This window comes from Podarcis liolepis, assembly GCF_965112155.1.
Source record: "Podarcis liolepis genome assembly, chromosome: 1".
NCBI lineage: Eukaryota > Metazoa > Chordata > Lepidosauria > Squamata > Lacertidae > Podarcis > Podarcis liolepis.
In genome coordinates, this window is record NC_139554.1 from 96,679,906 (window position 1) to 96,705,766 (window position 25,861).

The window sequence follows — 25,861 nt, forward strand, 5'->3', positions numbered from 1 at the left end:
CCTTCTCCCCCTCTGTGCGCGTGCGTGTGTTGTTATTGTGCCTCTTCCTCGCTCCCGTCATCCCTTTCAGGAAACTGCGCCGTCCTGCGGGCCGGTGGCTGGCTCAAGATGGCGGCCGACAGTGAGGTGAGTCCGCCTTCGGAGCGCCCTCCCCACCCCCTCCCGCCGCTTCTAAGCAAAGACGGTGGGGTGACGCTGCGCGGGTCGCCCCTCTTCACCCCTCTCCGTCCACACCCGCCCTTCAGCGCCTCACTCGTCTTCTTTCCCCCCTGCAGCCGGAGTCCGAAGTGTTCGAAATCACCGATTTCACCACCGCCTCCGAGTGGGAGAGGTAGGTATCGCTCTTCGCGGCGGGGCCGCCTCCGTCTCCTTCGCGGACCCTCCTTCGCTGCCGGTCCCCCCCCCTTTTTTTTTTAATGAACTGACTCCCTTCTTTTTCGAGTTGTCTCTTCCCGTCCCGTTTCCTACTTTGCCCTTTGCGGAGCTGCGTTGGGGTTGTGTGTTTGACAGTAGAGGAGAAGGGTGTGTGTGTGTGTGTGTGTGCGTGTGTGTGTGTCTGTGTCTGTGTCTGTGTCTGTCTGTCTGTCTGTCTGTGTCTGTCTTCGCTTCTTGGCTCTCAGATGATCTGGCGACAAGCTGGCTGCAAGGTCCAGCTGCTCTGGGCGAATTTGGGGAGAGGAAGAGGCAGGGGGAGACTCCCAGTGACGACACCTGGAGGGAGCCCCCCTCTTGTTTTAGGGTGGGGGACATCTTAAGAATTGGGGAGAGGGAGAATGCACCTGAAAGGTGGTTGCTGGGTCGGTAACCCCCTACCCCCCCATAATAATATTCCATGTTACCAGAAAGGGCTCTTCTGCAGCCTGCCCCCCCCCCCCGAATGTTGTCAAATCTGTTCCACAGATGGACTGAAAAACAAGTTTGCCTGGCAATGTGGTTTTATTTTTTTAACCTGCCTTCCTGTCTGCTACTTGTTTCTATGGCAAGTGAGCTACGCCAGAAAATAGTTCATGCTGGGTGAATGGGTAACTGTATACGGTAACTTAAAAACCACCCACGAAAAACCCAAAATATAAAGGGGTTGATGGCATGGTGGTTGATCTCTTAGCAGCTTTTGATCCTGTTGGCCCTGACCATCTGATCAAGATCATTTGCGTTGGAAGCTGTGGGTTGTGCTGGGTGTGATTGTGCTTCAGGTAGATTCCAGGCAGTCTTAGCTCAGAGACTTATTAAACCAAAAAGTCTTGATGTAGGCAAACCTATATAAGAAAGTAAAATAAAATGGAAACTACCTCCATTTCAAGTAAAATATTCTGAGATGGAGGTGGGGGAGGGTGCATTGACAACCCATGTATTGGGGATGCGGGCCAGAAAGGAAAGGAAGAGGGTACTTGTGACAACTGTCTGGCCAAGGCCCCAACTTTAAAAGAAGTGAGGCTGGGCACATCATTGGAGCAGCCTCCAATGTGCGCACAGGGCATTTAGGGGTGAAGGTAATCCTGCCCACAGCCCTAAAATAACACACAAATAGATGCAGCAGATCGAATAGCACTAATCTTCCAGCGGCTTAATTACCTGTGTGTGAGAGAGTTTTCTCCTTGATGTGTGGAGCTTGATTAATTCTAAGCATCTAGGTGGATTTGGATTCTAAGCACCTAGGTTTCTGTTAGCTTGGGAACAGCCATGCTCATCCTGATTTATTATCTGCATTAGGGAAAGATATGTAAGAGTGCCTTCTTTTATTGTTGAACTCTCAGCAGCTTTTGATACTGTTGGCCCTGATATTCTTCAAGATTCTGTGTTGGAAGCTGAGGTTTGTGCTTTAGGATTCCAGACAGGTAGTGTAAGGAGACTGTTGTTTCTCTTCATGGGAATTATCCTCTGAGGTTCTCCAGATTTCAGTATTGGTTTCTATGCTGGGTGCAGTTGCCTTGAGGTTTGGAGAGTGGTTCCATTAATGTTTCCGATGACACTTGGCTCCATTTCTCCTTTTCATCAGATGAAAGTGGAGCTTTGACCTCGCTTAACAAAAGCCATGAATGTGTAATGGACTTTACAAAGGTGAATAAACTTTATTCCAGAATGAAGTTTATTCCAGACAGACAATATGATAGTCAAGCAGTCTGATCAGGAAATGTCTGCAAGCACTTTCAGCTGGTTTAGAATTTGCTTATGGGTTTTAGCTGTCATCAACTTAAAACATTTCTTAAGATTTTTTTTCATTGGCAGCGAGTCTGTTTCCTTGTTCAGTTCAAGATGCTGGCCTTGACTTTTTTAAAACCCTAAACGGCCTCTTGGGGAGCACCTTCCTCTATTTGTTCAAAAAGTATTTTCATTATCAATGTATTGTAGAGTAGCTCCTGCATTCTGTTAGGGGTTGGGCTAGAATATCTCCAAAGGCTCTTCCAGCTCTAAAATGATCTACCTTGGGAACTGCTGTATACTAAATAATAATAATAATAATAATATATATTTAGATATATATATAGATATAAAATATGCTAGTGAATGTGCTGGTGATGCTCTACTAAAATTGATTTGTGTCTGTATGTATATATGTGTGTGTGAGAGAGAGAGATGTTCTCCTGAATACGTTGTTTTACAGCACAATCCTATAATGTCTACTCGGAAGTAAGTCCTATTAAATTCATTGTACTGTACTTACTTGCAGGTAAGTAGATATAAGATTGTAGCCTAAAGCTACCGCTGTTAAATTGTGCTAATAATCAGCCATGAAAAGTTTTAAGGCCCTTATGTTTTAATATTCATTTTTATGGCTATGAGTTATAATATAAGCATTGCATGATGTTAGTTCTATATCATAACTTTCCTTGTTAGATTTATTTCCAGAGTTGAGGAAGTTTTGAATGACTGGAAACTTATTGGCATTTCTTCAGGCAAAGTTTTGGAAAAGGTAAGATTGCCTTTTGAACTGTTTGGTGAAAATATAAACCATTAGTCCCATTCTATGACATCTTTATTTAGAAACTTAACAATTTTGGCAGAATTCCTCCAGCAGTTTACAAACTTATAAAATCAAAATACAATAAAGTACAAATAAAGATCAGGATACAATAAATATAAACCTCCTACTTAAACCACCAAGTCAGCAGCTAAGTGGGATAATACTTGCAAACACCTAAATATCCTGTGTAAAAAGCTCAGTTTATAGGATACATTTGAAGCATCCAGACTAGAGGATTGGTGCTACAACAGAAAAGGCTTGTTTCTGAAAGAGGTTTCTGGATGACCTTCTGCTGGTTGCAGTGTTTCTAGCAGAGGCTCCTTTGATTATCATAAAAGTTAATTTGGCCTATAAAAGGTGGTCTGCTAGGTATCCTGGTATCAAGTTATTCAGGGATTTATATATGAGTAAAACCTTGCAGAATTCCTTTATATGAAACTTATTTAAAACACTTTCTATTTGTAATAGTGGAATTGCATTCAGAGATGTGTAGTAACGTTATATTGCAAATAATTTTGCCCATACATAACTAATGTTTCTGCCCTATTTGATATTCAGGGTGTATATACCACTGAAACATGGGAGGAGAAATCCGATGAGATTGCTTTTGCTGATTTCCGATTCTCAGTGACACATCATTATCTTGTGCAAGACTCCAGTGACAAGGATGCAAAAGAGGAACAAGTAGAAGGTAGTTACGTTTTCCATCACCCAAATATTTTTGAGTCTTTACTATATTATTTTGTGGCATTATATTATATTGTGTTGTTACTGAATGTTGTTGTTGGCATACATCTCTCTTTCTTGAGAGAGAGATAGATAATGGAGTGTACCTCCAGGGGTGAAAACAAATTGATGTGTTAGCAGCACCAAAGTGACCTCCCCAGGACACAAGCCTGGGTACTGTGTATGGAGGTCCTGGGCTGCACAGATGACAGAACCCTACTCTTGGCCTCACTGATGTGGTCCAAAGGAAAGCAGAGCAATATGTTTGGCTTCTTCACTGCAGGAATTGCTGGAAGGAGGTGTACGAGGTGTCATCCAATCGTCTTAGCGACTCTTCTCTAGTTTTGTGTAAGGTTTACTTAGCCTTTTCTTCTCCCGAAGAGAGCCTGCAAGGCAGCAGAGGTTTTGGTTCAGAGTTTTGCTTCTCTTAGATGGGCTACCTTCCCAGATTGACAAGCCTCATTTGCCCCTTGTTATTACTAATCTATAAATATTGTGATGAATAATGTGTTATTGAATTGGTCACTTTTTCGTTAGAACATGTAGAATATCAGTGGTCTAATTTTCACTATTTTTAAAAGTTGATATAATAGGATAATGCAATTTGAATTTGGGCATATAATCCTCCTTTCCAGTTGGTTGAGAGAGATTAAAAGATTTTACCATCTATGAATACTGCTTCTAATAAAGAGCAGAATATTTTAAGAAAAAAAGGAAGCTTTCTGAAATCACTTTTTTTAAAAAAACAAATAGGAGTTTGTCTCAGTGACACTTTTGAGTAAATATGGATTGAATTGGACTGTTCTGTTTTTATATTCTTGTCTCATATGGTAGCTTTAATAATGTATCTGGTAATTTTATTCTTGTTTTTATTATTTACTTCTGTGGCTTGGATCCAGAGTGGCTATATCTTATCTTTTATGAAATAATTAAATTGATTACCATATTTGATGCGTAGATGTTTAGTTTGTATTATGACTGAACTCTTTCATTATTCTGAATGGTTTTACAGATATTATTCCAGTTGCTATGCAAGACCTTCTGTGCATGAACAATGATTTTCCTCCCAGAGCTCATTGTCTAGTGAGATGGTATGTCTGCTAAAGCATTACATTACATATAGCTACATTATAGTCACAGCATATAAAATTCATGATGTACTGACTAGTACACAGAATAGTGATATGTGAACAAGCCTGGGTGAACCTCAAACTCTTTGCATCTCTGTGGTGTGACCTTGTAAAGGAAGCTTTCACTTTTATTTTTAAGTAAATACAGGTTAGTGTTACGCTTGAAATCAAATTGTACTTAGTCTTAACTGTAGTTTAATTAAACAAGCTGACTTCAAACCATAGTTTATGAAGCTTGGACTTTTCAGTTAACCGCAGTTTAGGGTTCAGTCATAACTGTAGTTGCAAAACTGGAAGCAAACGATTCCAATTTAGTCCTTGCAGCTGTGTTGGAGGAGAAGTGTGGGGAACAAGTGAGAGCAGTGCTCATTCAAGTTTATTCACATAATGCTAAAGCTTAGCTTAGTATTATGTCTGAACAAGGTTGATGCTTCTGACATATGCTCAGTGTTTATTATTCACAAAACTACATCAAACTTCAATATTAGTTTGTTTCAACCATATTTTTAGTGAATATAAACTAAGCAGTTTGAGAGAGATTAGATGTTGCACACTTGAATAACATTGAAAGACATATATGTGCATTTTATTATGGGCTTTAATATTTGTAATCTGTAATTAACTGAAAGCATTATTGTTTTTATTCTAGGTATGGATTGCGTGAATTTGTAGTCATTGCACCAGCAGCAAATAATGATGCCGTTCTTAGTGAATCTAAATGTAACCTCCTTCTTAGTTCAATTTCTATTGCATTGGGGAACACAGGCTGGTAAGTAAGGGTCCACATCATGCACATTCATCTCATGCACATAGCATGAAACCACGGATTGCATGTGAACTGGGCAAATGTGTACATTCCACAGAATAGACTGTTACATAGTCTTTGTGTGTTTAAAACTTTGTGTTGTTTGATATGACTATACGTTCTAAAATAATAAATCTCAAGCACAGTTTGGGCTGTTTGCTAAAAGCTTAGGATGAATTGATACTTGCCATGGTGAATAGTAAAGGCTAACAGCTCTGTGTTTCCTAGGCTCTAGACGACTTAAAACACTTTTGTAGCTCTTCTGAATATTTTGCAGCCAGGTGCCAGTATTTGTACAAATTCATCACAAATGGCGAAGAATGTATGTCGGAGAGTGTCAAGGTCCTGGAGTTAGAACAGATTTTGAAATGGTTCATCTTCGCAAAGTCCCTAATCAGTATACTCACTTATCAGGATTATTGGATATCTTCAAATCTAAGATTGTAAGTATAGTTTGTGTGGGTGCATGTAAGCATTTGCACGTGCCAAGAATTATTTTATTCAGAAAAGTGGGCAAATTCTGAAAATCCTGCCTCTGTATCTATATGTTGTGCAGATTAAAACGTCTTCTTATGACAGATTAATGGATATTTGGCAGGTACAGCCACAGCAGAAAGCTTTGGTTTGTATTATATCATATGAACACAGTATAGCCTTTAGGTTTTTGAAAAGAATTACTGTGGATAAGACTTCATGGGAAATGTCTGCCAATCAATCCATTTTAATCAGGAAGACTTGGACTCTGTTCTTATTTTGATATTAGACTCTTCCTTCTCCTTCAATGAGTAACAGTGCCATTGACAACTAATGGAGTCATCTCCATTACTAAATGCTATTGGTACTTATCTTAATCAGTTTTTATTCTGTCTCATTATGCCTGTGAAATATGAAATATTTCAGTGCTTATTTTGTAGTGTACTTAAAGTTATGCTCTTTCGATATGACAAATGTGTAAAACAATTAATATGGGATTCAGATTTGCATTGTCATCCATGCAATAATTGCCACATGGTATGTTGACTTGCATGTGTGAATGGGCCATTGCATATTTAACACCAAAGAGAGGACTTTCACATCACCAGGTATCATTTGATGTCATATCATAGGACACTGTTCAACGAAGTCAGTTCACATACTCAGTAACCTGTCCTCAAGTGGACATAAGTACATGGGTGAACCAGTCTTTATCAGCTGTTACTTTTGATTTTCAGACACTTTAGCTCATGCTCCTAGGGAGCACAGAGGGATATTTGCATGAGCAGTGCATCTTTCCTTTTCTGAACAGCAGTCAACCCTCTTCATAATTGCAAGCTACATCTGGAACTCAGGTGAACTTCAGAAGTAGGTTGCTATGAAGCACAGAGAAGTGACTATAATATTTGTGTGTCCATATTACTACTGCTAGCAATATTTCGGAAGCCAAAACTTGTTGAGTTTCCGAATACATTCAGCAGATCAGCAGTCATGTACATTTATTATATCTGACCCATTTTAATAGTAAACCATTTATTTTGAGCTTGGGGGTATTTTGGAAGGATAGTGATGAATGATCTTCCCACCAGATAAAATGGTGGGATGTAAATTCCTAATAACATTGAAAATCTATCTCTCATAGAAACTTTCTGACACATTGCTTAGATTAAAGCAGATGTCTAGATATATCTGCTTTGGTCCTAACTTTTTGTATTTCTTTACATATGTCTCCTAGGGCTGCCCTTTAACCCCATTACCTCCAATCAATATAAGTATTAGACTTACGTACGTACTTCAGGACTGGCAGCAATATTTCTGGCCTCAACAACCACCAGGTATGATGCTTCCTTGTGTAGAATTTATTACGGAAAGTGGCTGAGATCTACAGAACCCTGGAACTATGGACTTTTTTCTTTGACAGCAGAGACGTGTTACCTTTCCTTCCCTGCCCTTTTGCTATGTGGCAAAGCGTTTTTGAAATGGAGGAGTATTTTAAATAGTTTCAGATATAGCATGCCAACTGTCCACAGACAAAAAGGTTTTATAAAATTCTTCTGCAAATCATGACAAATGTCTTTTTTTATTCCCAAGAAATGTATGTGATATACTATAGGGCAGTGTAGACACGTATTATACTTGTTGCCGTTCTTTATTATCCTTACAATCCAAGTTTGTTTGTTTTTTCAATCTTCTTCTTTGGCGATCACTCATAGCCGAGTAAGATTGTCTTCCATAAACACGGTTTTAACAATGAGTCTGTAAGTGACTGTGGAGGCCAATTCTGGACCCACATGTCCTTCAACAGTAGGGACATTGGTTCCCGGGCGGGAGTTGATCACGGTGTGGATTTGCCAAGCGTGCCTTCCTCTTAGCATGTTTCTCCTTTGCGTTCTAAGTTCGAGTGTCTTCAAAGTGTATGACACCTTTGTTTTTTTCAGTAAAGCTTAGCCCTCTCATTGACGGTGAATAAATAACTTGAAATGTTTGCCATTCAATATGTAATTTATGACTTGCCAGTCCTTGGACATCTTGGTTCGAAATAAGTGTTTAAGCTTTCACAAGCTTGTATCACTTTGTAACAGTATCGACTATCAACATCTTTGCCAAGTGTAAAAATGAAACACAAAACTCCGTTACATAAAGAAATAGTTTCTGCAGAAATTGTATATGGCAGAAAAAATTGTACCCATTTTACTTGGATCTTGGGTGAGCTCCAACGAAGCATGAACAAGCATCTACTTGTTCAACAGGGCTTCTCCTTCCTCGCTATTCCTCCTGTGGTCCCATTGTGTGCCCCTCAAACCTGATCTGGATTGTTGAGAGAACCTCAGGATAATACTTTGTAGATGCATATGGGGACTGGAAAAGAGAGAAGAGAACTGATAATCACTGGAAATCTGTGGCAAAGTTGGGTGTACATATTAGATGTCACCCAGTGCATAATTTTGTTACTTAATTCTGATGTAACGATCAAACATGTTTTCTGTCAATAGATATAGATGCTTTGGTTGGAGGTGAAGTTGGAGGCCTCGAATTTGGAAAGTTACCATTTGGTGCCTGTGAGGATCCCATCAGGTAAGACCTGGTATAATCAAATATTTAGTTTCTAAAGTAAAATGGAATTGATCTTGTTGTCATGGGAAGCTAAATCTTCAACAGTTTACTCAAAAGAAATGTTGCTTATGTAATCTGACATGATACAGGTAAAGGTAAAGGGACCCCTGACCATTAGGTCCAGTCGTGACCGACTCTGGGGTTGCGGCACTCATCTCGCTTTATTGGCTGAGGGAGCCGGCGTACAGCTTCCGGGTCATGTGGCCAGCATGAATAAGCCGCTTCTGGAGAACCAGAGCAGCGCACGGAAACGCTGTTTACCTTCCCCCTGGAGCGGTAGCGTAATGCTATTGACCAAAGCTCTTCAAATGTAATTGCTATCCATGAGCTAAAGTATTTGCTTTGTGGACTGTCCTAATTTTCAAGGCTATTTCTTCGAATAAACATTCTGTTTGCATGCAAATAGACAGTGAGAAAGCACACAGATACAGTATATGTTGTGGACAGGTGTGAAGTTATGCAGCAATGACCAGGAAAATATGGGATCTCGGCTGTATATTTAAAAAATAAGATGAAAAAGACATATGTGCTATTCATAATGGACATAATTGTATTAAACTAAAACTTGTGTGCAAAATGGCCAGATGCACATATAACATTAAGCTGTGGTTAATGTTAATCGTAGTTAAACTTGTGGCATCTGATGGATTATTGCGTACATCTTGGTTTATTATGTGTACTTCCACATTATAAGAAACACAAGCCAGGAAGAACTGCTCTTTCAGCTCTGTAACTTCTGGGCACTGATAGCTTCTTAACTGTAACTAAGGGGGATGCTCCAGTTCATACAGAATGCTAAGCTATGGCTAACGTTAACTGAGAGTTGTCAGTTACAAGCCTCTAGTTAAAGAGTGATTTTTAACCATTTTTAAACCATAGTTAAGCCGCTGGACTGGATTTGTACAACTCTAAGCCATACTTCAATAAACCACGGTTTAGAGTTAGGTTCAACCCAAGCCAATGCGTTGTAAGTAGTGACTGTAGTCAATGGTTGTGTGGTGGTTTCCAAATTCTGTCTCCAAGTGTGCCACTTTTACTTTCAGTGAACTTCATTTAGCAACTACATGGCCTCATCTAACAGAGGGTATAATTGTGGACAATGATGTTTATTCGTAAGTATATTTTTGACTTCATTTTCTTTTTGTAATCAAAACATCTGAGCTTCATTTTTCAGAACACTACATAATCTAGAATTCTGGTCTAGTTGAGAAATACTTAAATATCGGTTTAGCAAACATGGTAGCTATTGTAGTAGTATGAAAGTCAATTTTGCTCATGTTATTATTATTACTACTATTATTTTCTAATTTTCTCATAAGCTTGATACAGCTACTACTTAAGAGGCAATTTAAGAAAGAAAGAAGCTGCTGTTGTGACCATTATTCTTTTTATTACATTTACATCCCACCTTTACTCCCAAGAGCTCAAGATTGGTGTACACACCTCCTATCATGTTTTATTCTCACAAAGATCCTGTGAGGTAGGCTTGGCTGAGAGGTGGTGACTGGCCCAAGGTCACCCAGTGAGCTCCATGACTGAGTGGAGATTTGAATCTTGCTCTCTCAGGACCTAGTCCGACACTCTAACCATGACACTGCACTGTCTATGCAACAAAGTTCTAACATTTTTATTTTAATTCCAACACTTTTCATAGTGTCTTGCTGTTAGAATGGTTGAGTCAAACTATTTTAATTGGACGCCTGTGATTTTTAAAATTCGTGTTATTTCTATTTATCTGTGATGTATTTTCTTCCTCCTGCATTTGTGGTTATTTTTGCTATTCTAATGATTGGAGCACTCAAGGACAGTTGTGTCAGTTTCATGTTAGAGAGGAACTTGGATCTACAGTATGATTTACTTAAATGATTGCTGTATGGTGAGAGAGCCATCAGGAAGACAGTAATAAAACCCATTGAAAGCCCAGATGTATAAGAAGGCCGCTACACAATAAAGTTAGATATGAGGAATAATAATAATAATAATAATAATAATAATAATAATAATAATAATTTATTATTTGTACCCCGCCCATCTGGCTGGGTTTCCCCAGCCACTCTGGGCGGCTTCCACAAAGACCAAAAATACACTAAAATGTCATACATTAAAAACTTCCCTGAACAGGGCTGCCTTAAGATGTCTTCTGAATGTCAGGTAGGAACTATTGAGTCATGCTGGCAGCCTTATGTAAAAAGGCTTTATGTAAAAAGGCACAGAATGGCCTGGTTGTTGTCCTCTTCAGATCACCACACAAACGCTTCTTGTTCTTTTATAACTTTTTATTGTGTATTAACAAAATAGTCTTATAAATAGTTCTTAACTATTATTCCTCAGAGTCACTTCTTTCAGATACCTTCTGAGCTCTGCCTCCCCGTGACCAGCCACCCTCAAAATGGCGAAGGCGCCTTTCCCTTCGCTTTCCCGCTCTTTTTTCTAACCTCCTGGCTAGAGCTGGCCTGTATCTCCCCTCCTCCGAATCTGAGCTAGAACGTAACCCTTGCCTTTCCTGGGAACAGCCGGTCCCTCCCTGTTGTTCCTCTTGCTCCCTTCTATTAGATTCACTGCTCTCCTTCCCCCCTTGGGGAATGCTTTCTCCCTCTGATAAACTGAAAACTTCTAACTCTTCCCTGACATGGCCTTGGAAAAATCAGTCATAGATGGAGATGGAGAAGCCGTCAGTTTTAAATGGATGTATACATTGAATATGGCAGCTCCAGCCCAATCGAGCCTTGCCTGCATTAGACCACCTGTGCTTTTGGGCACCTGCTTTGGTGCAAGCCATTCATGCATTGTCAGGTTTGTTTGTTTCTTAAAGCGTGACTAATTATATGCAAAAAGCACATATTACATACACAATGCATACATGTTATGTGTATAATACTTTAAAAAGATTCAAGCACCATCTGCAGCATGATTTTTAAAGTATTAATACATGATTTCATACCATTATATGAATTGCTGTATGCATTGTTTACTTTGGGGCAATATGCTGTGTGTAATAGTCTGCAAGAATAGTGCATAATATGTGAGAATTGTCAGTGTTTTTAGTGAGATGGGAATTAGAAAAAAATCTGTATGGAAAAATTCAAAATTGAGATTTACAGAAAAATCCATTTGTAATCATAGATGATGAAAATAACAAAATTAGGCAAAGTAAGTGACTGACAAGTGTGTTAAAGATATTCTGTAATAATATGGTGAGGATTGACATGCAAATTCTGAGGTTGCTGTCTTCAATGGTATTTATGATTTGATGAGTGAAGAAATAAAAACATACCTATTCTGTTTTGTTTTTTAAGAGACTTGGATCCTGTTCAAGCCCCTCAGTGGTCTGTAAGGGTCAGAAAAGCTGATAACCCACAGTGTTTGTTAAGTAAGCAATCCAGAGCTTATCTTTTTCTATTATTCTTTAAAATTACTTCAGGAAGATATGAATTGGTTTTGACTAAGTTCTTGTAGAAATATATTTTTCTTAATTGTAAATTCACTTAAATCTTCAGTGTTGAGTTTGCATGTGGGAGCTCTGCTTAGGCATGAAATTCATTGTCTCTGGGCATCGAAACACTAGTAAGTTCAGGCAAGGTTGCTGCATTATGTGCCTTCAGGCTTGCTTGGGAGATCAGTGCTTATATGCAGTGACAATGTTATGTAAAAAATAAAAGATTTTTCTCATTCCTTCCTTGCTAAAATTACATATATTTAGACTGTATTAGACTCTGCTTTAGGTATGTGATTTGGGGAAAACCCTAATATTCAGAAATCTGACTGCATAAATAATTTTTAAAATTTCCTTTTGTAGGTGATTTTGTCACTGAATTTTTCAAACTGTGTCGTCGGAAAGAATCGACCGATGAGATTCTTGGAAGATCAGCATTTGAAGAGGAGGGAAAAGGTAAAAAGTCAAGTTAATTTTCTTTGCCTTTGTGCCTATGAAAGCAGCTGTAATTTTATCTGAAACAGGAGGGTCTTGATAGAACTAATGGTAGCATCTCATGTGAGGGGCTGGGTTGAAAATACGTCGGTGTTAAAAAAAACACAAAACCCTTTCCTCAGAGCTCTTTATTTATAAGCCTCCTCTTCCTCCTCCATCATTGTCTATTTTAAGCCTCTGTGTCAAAGGTACCAGCATAAATGGTTTATAAGGTTTAAGCCCTCATCTTCTCTCCCCCTTCCCTCTGCAGCATGCTCAGTTTCTTTGCAGCAGCATGTTTGAGGATACATAGCCTTGGTTACATAAAAAATCCAGCATGGCCTAGTTCTGGATTCGGCAGCAGGTGGCACACTCGTATTTAGCAAAGTAGTTTTGCTGTTTCATACTGAAAGAGAAGGATACTGATGATGATGTAAATGCAAATAAAGACAAATAAATTGATAATTGTAACTGTGGCCTTGATATTTTGTAGATGCTGACATAAGCCATGCATTGTCAAAGCTCACAGAACCAGCACCTGTCCCAATCCATAAACTGTCTGTGACAAATATGGTTCACACGGCAAAGAAAAAGATTCGCAAACACAGAGGTGTAGATGAATCACCATTAAATAATGACGTCCTCAATACTATTCTTTTGGTAAGTAAACTAGCTGTGCTGTTGCATTTAATGACGATGCTTTATAATATTTAAATTCACATTCTCCTGCGGCCAAGAGTGTCTTTGCCCAGTGTCAGTGCACACTGCAGGGGTACAAATAATTTTATAAAGTTCTTGCTTCCCTCTGTAGAGGAGTAAATGGTATCTAGGATATATGATAAAGAGTTATTGCAGAACTTAATAGCTGTGGGAAATGGCAAAGACAACATATTTGAAAACTGACAGTATGTACTTTCCCCCTCAAGTACTTATTCCCTGATGCTGCTGACAAATCAGCAGATGGATCTGAAGCCAGAACTAGTCCTTCAGCAGGATGCCTCCTACCCACAGACAATGAAGACTATGTAAGTTCAAATTGCTTACATGACTAATATTTACCAAATCTAAATATATAAAAAAAATAAAAAATTGTCCAGTAGCACCTTAGAGACCAACTAAGTTTGTTCTTGGTATAAGCTTTCGTGTGCATGCACATGAAAGCTTATACCCAGAACCAACTTAGTTGGTCTCTAAGGTGCTACTGGACAATTTTTTTATATATTTCGACTGCGTCAGACCAGCATGGCTACCTACCTAAATCTATCTACCAATTCTGAATGGCTTTTAATAAAAGGAAAACACAACCTGAAGGTCTGCTTGGGGGCTTTTGTTATCTGTCCATTTTAGTTATAAAAGGATGAGTTTTCATATACAAACCTTTGTTTTTAATAGCTTTGTTTCTAACTATATTTTAGAGACTGGAGTTGTGTATATCCTGTTTTTATAGACATTATTAACATTTTCTGAAGGGCAACACAGTTATCAAATAAGTAAGATGAATTCTGCAGGTATTATAAATTAAGGAAACTTACATAATTTGCTTATTTTTTAAATAACATGAAATATTTTTTCATGCTTTTTTGTCTTTGTTTGCCCTGCTTCTTCCTGTGTATAGAACATCTACATCCAATTCAAATCTGCTCCTTCAGACAGCTTAACTTACAAACTGGCCCTTTGTCTTTGTATGATCAACTTCTACCATGGTGGTGTCAAAGGAGTTGCACATCTCTGGCAGGAGTTTGTCTTGGAAATGCGCTACAGATGGGAGAACAACTTCTTTATCCCAGGGTGAATTATATTCGTATTTATTAGCATCATTTAGTTGCAGTTTAATTAATACAGGCTGTAATTTAGAACCTCCACTGTCAGGATGAGAGAGCCAGATTTTCCTGGCATCTCAGAGGCATTCTTGTTTACAGCCAGTTAACTTGATTGTGTAAAATATAGTGGGGAACTATTTACTTTTTTGTTGATTCTTCTTCCATGTAGCTCAGAATTAAATTCTAGATTAACCCTATCAGGGAGGTCAGTCTGATTAATTGTGATGGATCCTTCTCATTTCATTTACTTAATTTTTAAAAAGTTGAATATTTTGTAATTACTTATTTTTGGTCTTTATTTGTATTATAGCTTTTGAGATTTAAAAGTTTATTTTTTAAAAAAATAACTGATGGATCCAAGTGCATCTAGGTTGCAATTCATCATAAGGGGCAGGTGCTTGATAAAGGTGTAATAATAATAATTATATATATATGCCAGTGCTACCCATCTGACTGGGTTGCCCCAGCCACTCTGGGCTGCTTCCAGCAAATTATAAAATTACAGTAAAACACCACACATTAAAAACTTCCCTTTACAGCCTTCAGATGTCTTTTAAAAGTCAAATACAGTAGTTGTTTGTTTCCCTGAATTCTTGTGTGTATTTGCAAGCAGGTCTTAAAGCAGATATGCTTGATTGTGGCCCAAGGCCCTCATTAAAATCTGCTATACCTTGGTGCTGCTCCTTCTGAAAACTACATTTTTTACTGTACATCTTGCTGCAAGTACTAGTTTACAACATGGTTTTTATGTAATAATAATACAGATGTAACTTCATATTAGGTTAACGAGTGGTGCTCCAGATCTGAGATGTTGTTTACTGCACCAGAAACTCCAGGTAATTATTGCAAAATAAGTTATCTATCAGTCTAGGATACAAGATAATGATCTTTAATGCTTTACAAAATATAAAATAGGATCTGGTACTTTTTTATTGTTGCAGAAATTGTTAAGAATTGTAAAATGTATCCTGCCATTACCATATTAGTTGGGTAGCATATCAGATTGTTTCAGAAATAATCAGCGAGTTGAGTTTTATTCATTGTTAGTCATGCTCAAGAGTAAGTAAAGGGATCCCTGACTGCTAGGTCCAGTCGTGGACGACTCTGGGGTTGCGGCGCTCATCTCGCTTTATTGGCCAGCATGACTGCTTTTGGCGAACCAGAGCAGCGCACAGAAACGCCATTTACCTTCCCGCCAGAGTGGTACCTATTTATCTACTTGCACTTTGACGTGCTTTCAAACTGCTAGGTTGGCAGGAGCAGGGATCGAGCAACGGGAACTCACCCCGTCGCAGGGATTCGAACTGCCGACCTTCTGATCGGCAAGCCCTAGGCTCTATGGTTTAGACCACAGTGCCACCTGCGTCCCATGCTCAAGAGTAGGACCACTTAATAATGGACAATACTAACATGGGTTAATGAATTTCAGTGGGTCTGCTCTGAGTATGTGGGTGATGACATGTGAACAGAAGTGTCTTCGTGCTGTGCAAGCGCAGGTGTCAATCTTGGCTGTTCTTACATAAGTTGCGTTACACAGCTTAATGGAAATATTGCCACTGTGGAAGAGTGTGCATATCTGTCATAATAAGTTTTCAATTTGCTTTCATTTCCAGATGTTAAATTGTTGTATTGAAAGAAAGAAAGCAAGGGATGAGGGGAAAAAAGGAAATAATTCTGATCGCTCTTCTGGAGACATTGGAAAATCAAGTGACTTGGTGGGTAAAGACTATTTAAAAGAGGGTGATAAGGAAAAAGGAGAAGTAGGAAAGTCTTGGGACTCCTGGAGTGACAGTGAAGAAGAATTTTTTGAATGCCTAAGTGACACAGAGGAACTTAAAGGAAATGGACAAGAAGGTGGGAAGAAAGGGGCTTCAAAAGAAGCATTAAAGCCAGAAGGTCGTTTACATCAGCATGGCAACTTGACTTTGCTTCATCCTGGAGACCCCCTCTATGTTCCAGTAACACAGGTTAGACCTGGAATTATTTCTGGTTTTCTGATTTCTGTTAACTTGTTTCACTTGTCATACCTGTTAGAGGTAGCTACACATAGGAAGAAATCTGGCACCACTACGTTGATTTTGTTTCTCCTGCATAGTGGTGACAAGTTTCACTTGCAAAAGTAAGGTGACTTTTAAAGCCAGACCATTGGCACATCTAGGTTGGAGTAGTCCTGCCTCCATCCTTTTTCTCCTTCAAACCCTGGTTTGATCTTGGTTTGTGGTCATATTAAAGCGTTTCCTAAATTGGACTGTGAAAAAGACCTCCTTGAATAGATAAAGCCACAAGGATTGTTGTTCTGTTGATACCAAGCCTGAATGGAATTCCCCGTGTAAGAAATGCCTGTTCTTTGTACTTTTCAGGAACCAGCTCCTATGACTGAGGATCTTCTGGAAGAACAGTCTGAAGTATTGGCTAAACTGGGAACATCAGCAGAAGGGGCTCATCTTCGTGCACGCATGCAGAGCGCCTGTTTGCTTTCTGATATGGAATCTTTCAAGGTGGATGCATGATTCTGTATTCCATGGGACCGTCTTAGTGATGAATATACTAGTGTAAACACTCCAGTCAGTCGGAAAGGGCACAATTACAGGATTTCCCCCCAGTAACCTCTTTCACAATTGCTTTCCTTCCATTTTACTTGGTTGTTCTTTGTATAACTATCACCTTCACTGTAGTTTAAAATGTTCATTTCTATATTGCTCTAATTTGCCTGGTGTTTGTCTCTGATAATGCACTCATTTTGACTCAGTGTCAGTCATTTGAGGGGAAATCAGCTGATGTTTTTGTTTTGAAATAGAAGTAGTTGGTCAGATATTTTATACCTTCTGGAATTACTCTTTTCAAAGCAGGAATTGTGATTTCCCCCTAAATCACAAAAGCCTATTTACTCAAGCTGAGGACAGCTTAGTCTTATTGAAGTCAATCCAGTGTACATATTAACTGGCTTTGAAGCTCACAGCTTTGGAATTTTAGTACATGTCATGGCGAATAAGACTACTACATTGGGCTTTCTGAGGTATTTGAATGTGTGCTTTCATTGTTTTTGTTTTCTTTTTGTGATCTCTCTGAAATTGTATTCTGCAGCTTTAAGAGCTAGGTGTATAACAACATAAGTATTCTGCCTAGGCTTGCTTTTCAAACATAAGCATACAGATCTGTGCTATAAGAGGTTACCCATTATAAACTCTGTCCAAGTTGCCCCCCCCTCCAAATTATTTGTATGGATTGCTTTATAATATCTTTGTGAGCTACTGAATTAATGAGGGAGGAAAAGGTGTGAAACATATCTTAATATTAGAAGCTTCCAACTTCCTCATATATGACCAGGGCATTACATCTTGGGCAGCTTCTCATCTATCTTGTATATTAAAGCACTCCAATTTCCTAGATGTGGCACAACAATTTAAAATAGGCTAGAGAAATCAGGTTGCAAAAAAGGTATCATGGTAGGTGGAATTCTAAATAGAATGACGGTTGGTATAAAAGTGTTGTAAATAAATGTTTGTTCACTAATGCAAATTATTCCTTTTTCTTCCAGACTTTTCAGAGGTAGGGGCGGGTTCCTTCCTATCTCTTTTCTGTCTATTTTAAAGAAGAAAGTGGTGATAATGCATTTTGTTCTTGGGTATTTTTACCTGAGTTTTAGTTTGTAGGGCCACTTAAGGTATTACAATATTCTGTATTCACAGTGTAAAAATTAGAGTGGGATTAGCTACTAAGCCACCAGAGATAACATTTCCCCTCTCATTGCAAAAGTCAAACAGAAGTGGATCTTGTGAAGCTGCTCTGGGAATTCTGAATAATAAAAATTCACGCCTGACTTTTATGACAAGTTGGCAACTTTAATTTTAGGATGTGTATATGTATCTTTTAAAAAATGCAAGTATTGAAATGTAGTAGTGTAGGTGCCCCTAAGTCACTTGTGCTTCTCTCACCTGATATACAGCTTGGAAAGTATGTGGGAAAAAATAAAATGTTCTGGTTTTGCTTTCTCCACCCACACTGCATCCTAGGCTGCCAACCCTGGTTGTTGTCTGGAGGATTTTGTGAGATGGTATTCACCTCGGGATTACGTTGAAGAGGAAATTGTGGATGAAAAGGGGGATGTAGTCATCAGGGGTGAACTGAGTGCTCGAATGAAGATTCCAAGTAATATGTGGGTTGAAGCGTGGGAGACGGCAAAGCCAATTCCGGCAAGAAGGCAGAGACGGCTTTTTGATGACACTCGTGAGGCAGAGAAGGTAAGAGGACTTGCGACAGGCTGCACAGACACTGCCCATTTCCATGGGAACTTTGTGTCTTGGCTGTCCTGAATCTCTCCAACTGACTATGCAGGTCACATTTAAGGTTGGACTGAATAATGCAGTTTCCTTCTGGAATTATAATTCCCTGGAATGACGGTTATTTTGTTTGTGGAAACATGTAGACAAAATCAGCAAAGGCACTTGAAGTAACTTTGGAGATCAGTAGCACTTAGGTATTGTAAGTGCTTTGGGAATGAAGCCTCTCATAGTTTTTACTTAGCAGTAATTGTGCTAGAGCTCCCTTTCAGCTGTCTGCATGCTGCCCTTTATCAGTTCCAAACACTTTCCCTTTTTCCTTCCAGCATTTGCCACTTTGTTCCCCAACACCTGTCTCATCCAAAAATTGCACCTGACCAGCGGAAAGCACCTCTCCATAGCCTCACTTATTGGGATGTTCTCTTAGTAGCTTCCAAAAGCTGTTTGTTAATGCATTAAATACATAGCTGTGGAGTTTTGTTTCTGCTCTTGTGCTTTAAACAGTCATTGCTTTTGTTGAGTTCAGTCATGTTCAGATCATCTGAATTCTCCTATGATAGACACAGAACTTGTAGTTCCCCAAAGAACAAATGTTTCTCTAGTCTAAAGTACCAGAGGAAAGTCTTCGGAAATGTTTCCCCAGAATTTATGGGCATTTTTATGAAGGCCATGAAGTATTAAGGTAGAAGATTTATTTTAGTACCCTAGTTGCCATAATATGTGTACTTTAAAATACTGGAGAGATGGTGAGATTCATTGTGCAGAATCAAGATGATCAGATATGAATGAGAACATTATTGGCATGATGTAATCCTTTTACCATACCTTCAGGTGCTGCACTATTTAGCAGGTCAGAAACCAGCAGATCTTGCAAGGCATCTTCTGCCTTGTGTCATCCATGCAGCTGTACTCAAGGTAAAGGAAGAAGGTAAATAACACTTGTTAAAAAAATGCAGTATACTTTGTGTGAAGGTGGAACTATTATTACAATATACTTCATGTTTTAACAACAGAATCGGTGGAAGATATTTCTTCAGTAAAGAAGATAATTAAGCAGATAATCACCCACTCCAGTAAAGTCCTCCGGTTTCCAAACCCAGAAGACAAAAAATTAGAAGTAAGGGGTTTACTTAACTAAGTTTGAGAAGGAACGTCTTTAAAAGTAAGGCATATAACAAAATGGAAAATGCTTTCTCTCTTACGCAGGAAATTATTAGTCAGATTTTGAATGTGGAAGCCACTATTGCTCGGGCAAGGTCACTGAAAGCCAAATTTGGGGTAGAGAAATGTGAACAGGAAGATGAACGCAAAGATCTAGAAAAGTGAGTAATCTTGAATTCCTTGTTTCATAGGCATGTGCAAGTCATGTTTCATAGTAGCTCCCTCTTCTTGCTTTGTTTGTTACCTCAAAGCGCAAGGCCATTCCAGGCTTATCTGCTGCATTTTTCATGCATTCTGGTGTTTGGATAGTATAAGCATGGCAGGTTTATTTACACCTGTGTGTATTTTGGAAGAAGGAAACATGCCACCCAGAGCAGCCGCCAACATAAATGGTTATTCTTATAAGGTCAATCTGGTGTCAAGTTAAGAGTGTTCTCTGAAGAGCAGAAACCATGGCTAATGTTTTGCTGACGTAACTATTAATCATGGGGAAGGATGGCAGCAAGAATGTGTGGGTGAGAGAGCAGGGACTTCGCAGGAAGTGCTTGGTCCTGGGGCTGCAGTGTCAAGTGTGTTCATATCCCCTCAAACACCGTATTTTATTTCCTTGTAATATTTTTTATCAAGTTTAATGTTACATGTTAGACAAACCATACAAGAGAAACAAGAGTAACAACTTTACTAAAATAAAGGCAAAACAAAAGCTATGTCTACGTTCTCTATCCCACTATTCAGGGGAAAGTTAGTCTAGAAAGCATTTACATACAAATAATAAAAAATGGGGAAGGGTTAAGCTGGAGACCAGTCGTGTTGTGGTATAGTATCCAAACTGTCTGTTGTGATTTGGGTGGCAGAATTCAACCACTTTGCTGCAACACATGAGCTGGTTAGATGGTACCATGTATTATCAAAGCTACATTTTAATTTTACTCCTCTTAATAGTCTATTATGCACTGTTAATTTCTCTGCCACTGCCTTGGTCCTCACTCCTTGAAACAAAAGTTCTGTAAAATATCTGCAGTATGGGCAATCTTGAAACAGGCTGCTCCCAGTAAGAAAAATATTAAGTATTTATGAATAACATTATGCATGGTAATGGAAAATAGATAAAAGATCAAAACCTTGGTCCATCGGGATGACTTCCAGAACTATGGCAGAAATCTCAACACAGAGTGTATTTGATTTGAATAACTAATTCTATTGCCAGTCATCCAGAGCAGGAAAATTAATTTATGCATGTACATCCATGCATAAACTGGCCTTAAGCTAAATACATGGAATTTTATATGTGAGCTCAGTTCCTTTCTACCACTCAGCTGTGGTACCAATATTGAAAATATTTTTAAAATATGGTTGTTTCTTTCAAAACAGAAAAACTATTTTATTTTGCTGACTTTTTCCTTTCCTTTCTCTTTCGCTACCAGATTTGTGAATTCTTTTCTGGAACAGCCAGAAGTCTCAGTCATTGGTGCTGGAAGAGGACATGCTGGTACTATAATTCACAAGCTTTTTGCAAATTCACAGCGGGTAAGATGGACTTTTTAACATCTCTAACGTAGGCCATGTAAGATTACTCTCAGTTCAAAATGCCAGGCTTTGAAAGTGCCTCCGTGTATAAGAATACTATGGCTATATTAAATATTCAGCTAAATGTAAAATGGGCAATACTTAACAAAGCACAGATTATAGATCAGTGTGTTCCTTCCAGGGTGGTAGTTCTGTGAAACAATTGTGGGCGTTTTGTTGTTCATTAATGTATGTAAGTTCTGTTTGTACTAATGCACATTGATTGATTGAATGAAGTAGTAGTTTTTAGGTTGCCAGAACAAAATGAACTTTTCATTTCATAACAGCTACCAGTAAGTGTTTTCCAGGTCTAATTTTTCATTGTGTGATATAATAGCAGCTTCTGGAATGCTGTCATGTATGTTTATATTTCAGTCCTTTGCTATTGATTACTGGTGTGGTCTCAGGGAGGACTTGGGTAGGCAGAAGACTTTAGGGAGTTACTGAAGGGCCTAGGAGAAGATTGGAAGTGGAATAGGAGCAAGGGAAGGCCTGAAAGGAGAGGGGTTGGTTGCACATGGTCATGAGCTGCAAATGTGAGAGAAGTTGAAGTTTCCAGAATGTTTTGAAACAACCAAATAATTTGTGGCCGCAGAGAACTAGTTGGCGTATTTAAGGAACTTGTACTCTCTACTCTGAACCCAAAGAAGCCCTTGCTTGGGCAGACAGCACACCTGCAACTCCATTGGGGTGCACTTGCTCATTCCGCTAGCTTACCTCCAGCCCTGCATGCTGTTTTGGAGAGTTCCTCCACCTTCAAGGGAATGGCTTTGTAGGAACACAGAAGTCTGTAGCGAGAAGGGTCTATTGCATGTATAAACCTCTGTATTTCCTGTGACAGGAGAAATATGAGGAAGCACTTGCACATGGGAAATTGCTCACAGTAGATGAAATATAGCAAGTGAGAAGATAAGAACTTAAGGAAGAATATGATTGGAGTAGGAAGCATGCAGACTTTCTGTGTTGGTGAAAAAAACCCATGCAACTCTGCATTCATAATGAAAACATGATGAAGTTTTCACTTAATTACACAAGGTTGCGTCCCATGCTGTTTAGTGTAGGGGCTGCCGTGGGTAGGATTGGGAAAGCCCCTTGCTGAAATGATCTTCTGCTTGTTCTTTTTGAACACGAATATCAGTAAAAATAATGCTTGCTAATAATTCATTTCTGCAAGGTCATTAACTGGTAAAACTTAATCCCAGTAGTATTTCATTTTAACCCATGGATGGACTGATTTTCCCCTCCTTAGCTTTAAAATGCATGATAAAAATAAGGCAAGTTTAGTGATTCACATCCCTGCATGTATTCTGATGCACAAAAGCTCCTGCAGCTGTAGGCTGCCCTGTTCATTGTAATGGCAGCATTAAACATCCATTTCAGATGAATATAAGTGGGTAGTGACTGCCTCTGTTGAAATGAATGAACTCCTTTTGTCTATCAGTTGCTAGATTAGGACATGTATGGAAAATTGCATCTGCTGAATGGGTAAAAATGAGATTGATTAGACTGGAATATTGTTTAAATTTACCATGTTATCTGTACCAGTTCTGCATCAGTGTGTTCTATGTTTGTTTCATGTTCTGAGTGTTTATCACAGTAGCTCTCTTTGACTACAACTTATAGCTGGAGGGCACTCTGCCTTTTAAAGCAGACAATTCTGAAACCTCTCTTGACCCCATGTGAGTCATCTCTGACTTGCCTTTCTTTATCTTTTATCACTGGTTCTCTTCCTTATCCAGCTGACTGAATCTTCTGAGGAGGTAACTAGATCTTTCCCTAATTTTCTAGTCATCTGCCTAACCTCATGTAGGTGCATAGAAACGAATGCTCTAGCAGCATAGTGCAGTTGCTTGATTTGCCTCCTACTGATCACTTGCATAGTCAAACCATTAAAATAACTTCATCTTACCAACTTCAAACAAGATTTTCTGAAGCCAGAAGTTTTGAAACCAGGTTGTGAAGTAACTTGTGATTGAAAAACTGGAGTTTTAAGTGGATGTCTAACTGGAAGGTATTTGAAGTCTAAAGGCCTCAGAGCCATGCCTTGTTTGGTAATCTAGTTGTTGCCTATGGCTTCTTCAGATGTGCATGTGTTTTGGCTGGCAAGGACTAAGCATCATAAACTGTTGCAGGAACATTTGTCCACTTTTATTGCAGAAAGCAGTTTAGTTTTTGCTGCTTTAATACTTTCTCTTGCTTTATTAATACTTCCTCATAAAATGCTCGCATGAACAGATTTATGCTTCTGTTATGAAGCAGCTGTAAACTAACTCTACCCACTTAGGATAGTCTTATTTTTTACCTTAGAGATGCTTTATGAAAGAAATGTAACTCATTTAGTAACCAGTTACTTCCTTGGTCCTAAGAAAGACAGGCCATTTGTGACCTACAATAGTTCTCATCCTGTTTAGGTGGCAGGACTCCCTGAAACAGGGAGTTGTCATAGCGCAGTGCTGTGCTAGTATAAGGTCCCAGGCACAGTTATGTCCTTTATCAAAGTAAGGTAGCAGGGCTAAAAAGGATCACTGCAAGATGGGCGAATGGTCCGACTCATTAGGTGGTCATGTCATGTGAAAATACATCAAGCCCTGATCAACACTGCTTTCCTTAGATACAGACCCAAACACTGTAGAATTCATAGCAAAGCTCCTGTAGTCTAATTTTAATCATAATTTGCTGGAACCTCAACATTACATTGTTTTGACTTTTAACTAACAAATGTCATGTTTTCTGTTTTGGAGACCAGTCTGAAGCAGTTCAAGGTCCACTTCATGAACCTGACTGAGAGTGGTCTGTGGTGTTGTCAATTGTGTGGCCCCCCAGGCTGTGTGTTTAATACTTCTTTACCGGCATCAGTTGTGTTGTAGAAGCACAAACTTAAAAACCTACATTTCTTCACTTTAGAAATCCACTGCAAATGGTGCTTTCATTGTCACACTCATTCATTCTTCTCTTACATATCCGTCTGTGCCTGCATATTGCAACTTCTTCAAAGCCAAGACTCACTATCTGTTTATGTAGCCCTTATTTTTGAATTATCCTGCCGTTCCTTGGTTTTAAAAATGATTATGGAGCTAACAGAAAACATCAATAGTGAGGCTTCTGTATTTTTTTTAGGTTGCCACAATGATGCCCCTTGACGAAGAACTTAAGAGGTCTGGGTCTTTGGATGAGAAACGTTTCAGTTCCGGAATAGCTGGAGACTTCCCCCTGCCCGCAGGGCGTGAGGTTATTTTGCGCACAACTGTCCCACGGCCTGCCCCTTACTCCAAACCTCTGCCTCAGCGCATGTATAGTGTTCTCACAAAAGAGGACTTCCGACTAGCTGGTGCCTTTTCATCTGATACAACATTCTTCTGATGTCACTGTGTAGCCTGCCGACAATGCATCTCTGCCGGTGGTTCAAATGGTCATTCCATGTCCAGTACTCTAGAGCTGAGGATAATCCTTTCATAAATTTAGTAATCAGTAATAAAATACTCACAGACTAGTCACTGAGGAGCAATGCTCAATGCCAAACAACTGTCTCATAAGATGTAGGTAGAACTTTAGAGTAAACTTTTATTGGGGAAAACTCCATCTGCATATATGTGTTAAAGGGCTTCGGAGGGATGCTGGGAATGGGATTGTTGGGGAGCAATACATTCCTGTTTACAGTGATAATGAAAATATCAGAACTCTGCATTAAGCATAAAAGCAAATATGGTGATACTTGTAGAATTCTACAGCCTCGTGTGAAAGTTTACTTTGCTCATCTAGACCAACCTGACCATCAAATGTGTAATGCCACCATCAATGGGTTATAAACTTTGTTTAAAGCTGTATGTAGTCTACACATAATAAAATGCAACTCACTTGTGGGTCTAAATTGCTGTGTATATATTACTAAAGAACAGATGGACCAAAAATTTAAACTACCATCCATCAAAAGTGTGATTAAAAAGTGGTAATTTACTATAGTGAATATACCAGCAGCATTTTTGCCACAGGATGAATTGTACTCAAACCCTCTGTACCACTGGCTTTCAACTCTTAGAATCATGCTGTTTGTTTATATACTGTTAGAAAAAGTAAAGGGTTATTTTAATGCATTGGATCTATGTGTTCTGTTCTTGTAAAGGAATGCTAAATGTTAAGGTTTGAGGCCATTCCACTGTTTTACGACCGTTAATTCATTTTTTTATATAAGACTACAATCCTAGCCTCACTTACCTGGCAGAAATCTCATTTAATTCAATAGGACTTAATTCTGAATAGACACAGTTAGGATTGTGCTGTCAAGATAAGCAGCTGAGCAAAGCAGCAGATTACAAGGACAAACCTCATGGTGCAATTAGGAAGCTAGAGGTTACAGCAGTACTGATATTTTAAAAAGCATATTCTGCTATTCCACCACTGCACTTGTCATATATGAGAA

The 25,861-nt window shown here is 39.0% G+C and overlaps 1 protein-coding gene across 4 annotated transcripts; it reads left to right on the forward strand.

The window, feature by feature from the left end:
* Positions 1–9: 9 nt before the first annotated feature.
* Positions 10–25,535, forward strand: RAB3GAP1 (RAB3 GTPase activating protein catalytic subunit 1). 4 transcript variants are annotated; one of them, XR_014522421.1, is made up of 25 exons: positions 10–126; positions 276–331; positions 2,836–2,911; positions 3,521–3,653; positions 4,701–4,779; positions 5,468–5,587; positions 5,901–6,066; positions 7,332–7,431; positions 8,590–8,671; positions 9,754–9,822; positions 12,007–12,080; positions 12,507–12,599; positions 13,111–13,277; positions 13,544–13,642; positions 14,233–14,405; positions 15,219–15,273; positions 16,051–16,404; positions 16,798–16,935; positions 18,451–18,678; positions 19,549–19,632; positions 19,731–19,834; positions 19,924–20,039; positions 21,303–21,405; positions 23,184–23,204; positions 24,562–25,535. XR_014522421.1 is itself a non-coding variant. In XM_083489046.1 (25 exons), the coding sequence occupies exons 1-25, from the start codon at positions 109–111 to the stop codon at positions 24,802–24,804; spliced, it is 2,964 nt and encodes a 987-aa protein (XP_083345172.1). In that variant the 5' UTR covers positions 10–108; the 3' UTR covers positions 24,805–25,535. The 4 variants fall into 4 exon arrangements, 2 of the variants coding, with proteins under 2 accessions (XP_083345172.1, XP_083345171.1); XM_083489046.1 differs by having other exon boundaries at positions 19,549–19,645; XR_014522422.1 differs by lacking the exon at positions 23,184–23,204.
* Positions 25,536–25,861: the final 326 nt, after the last annotated feature.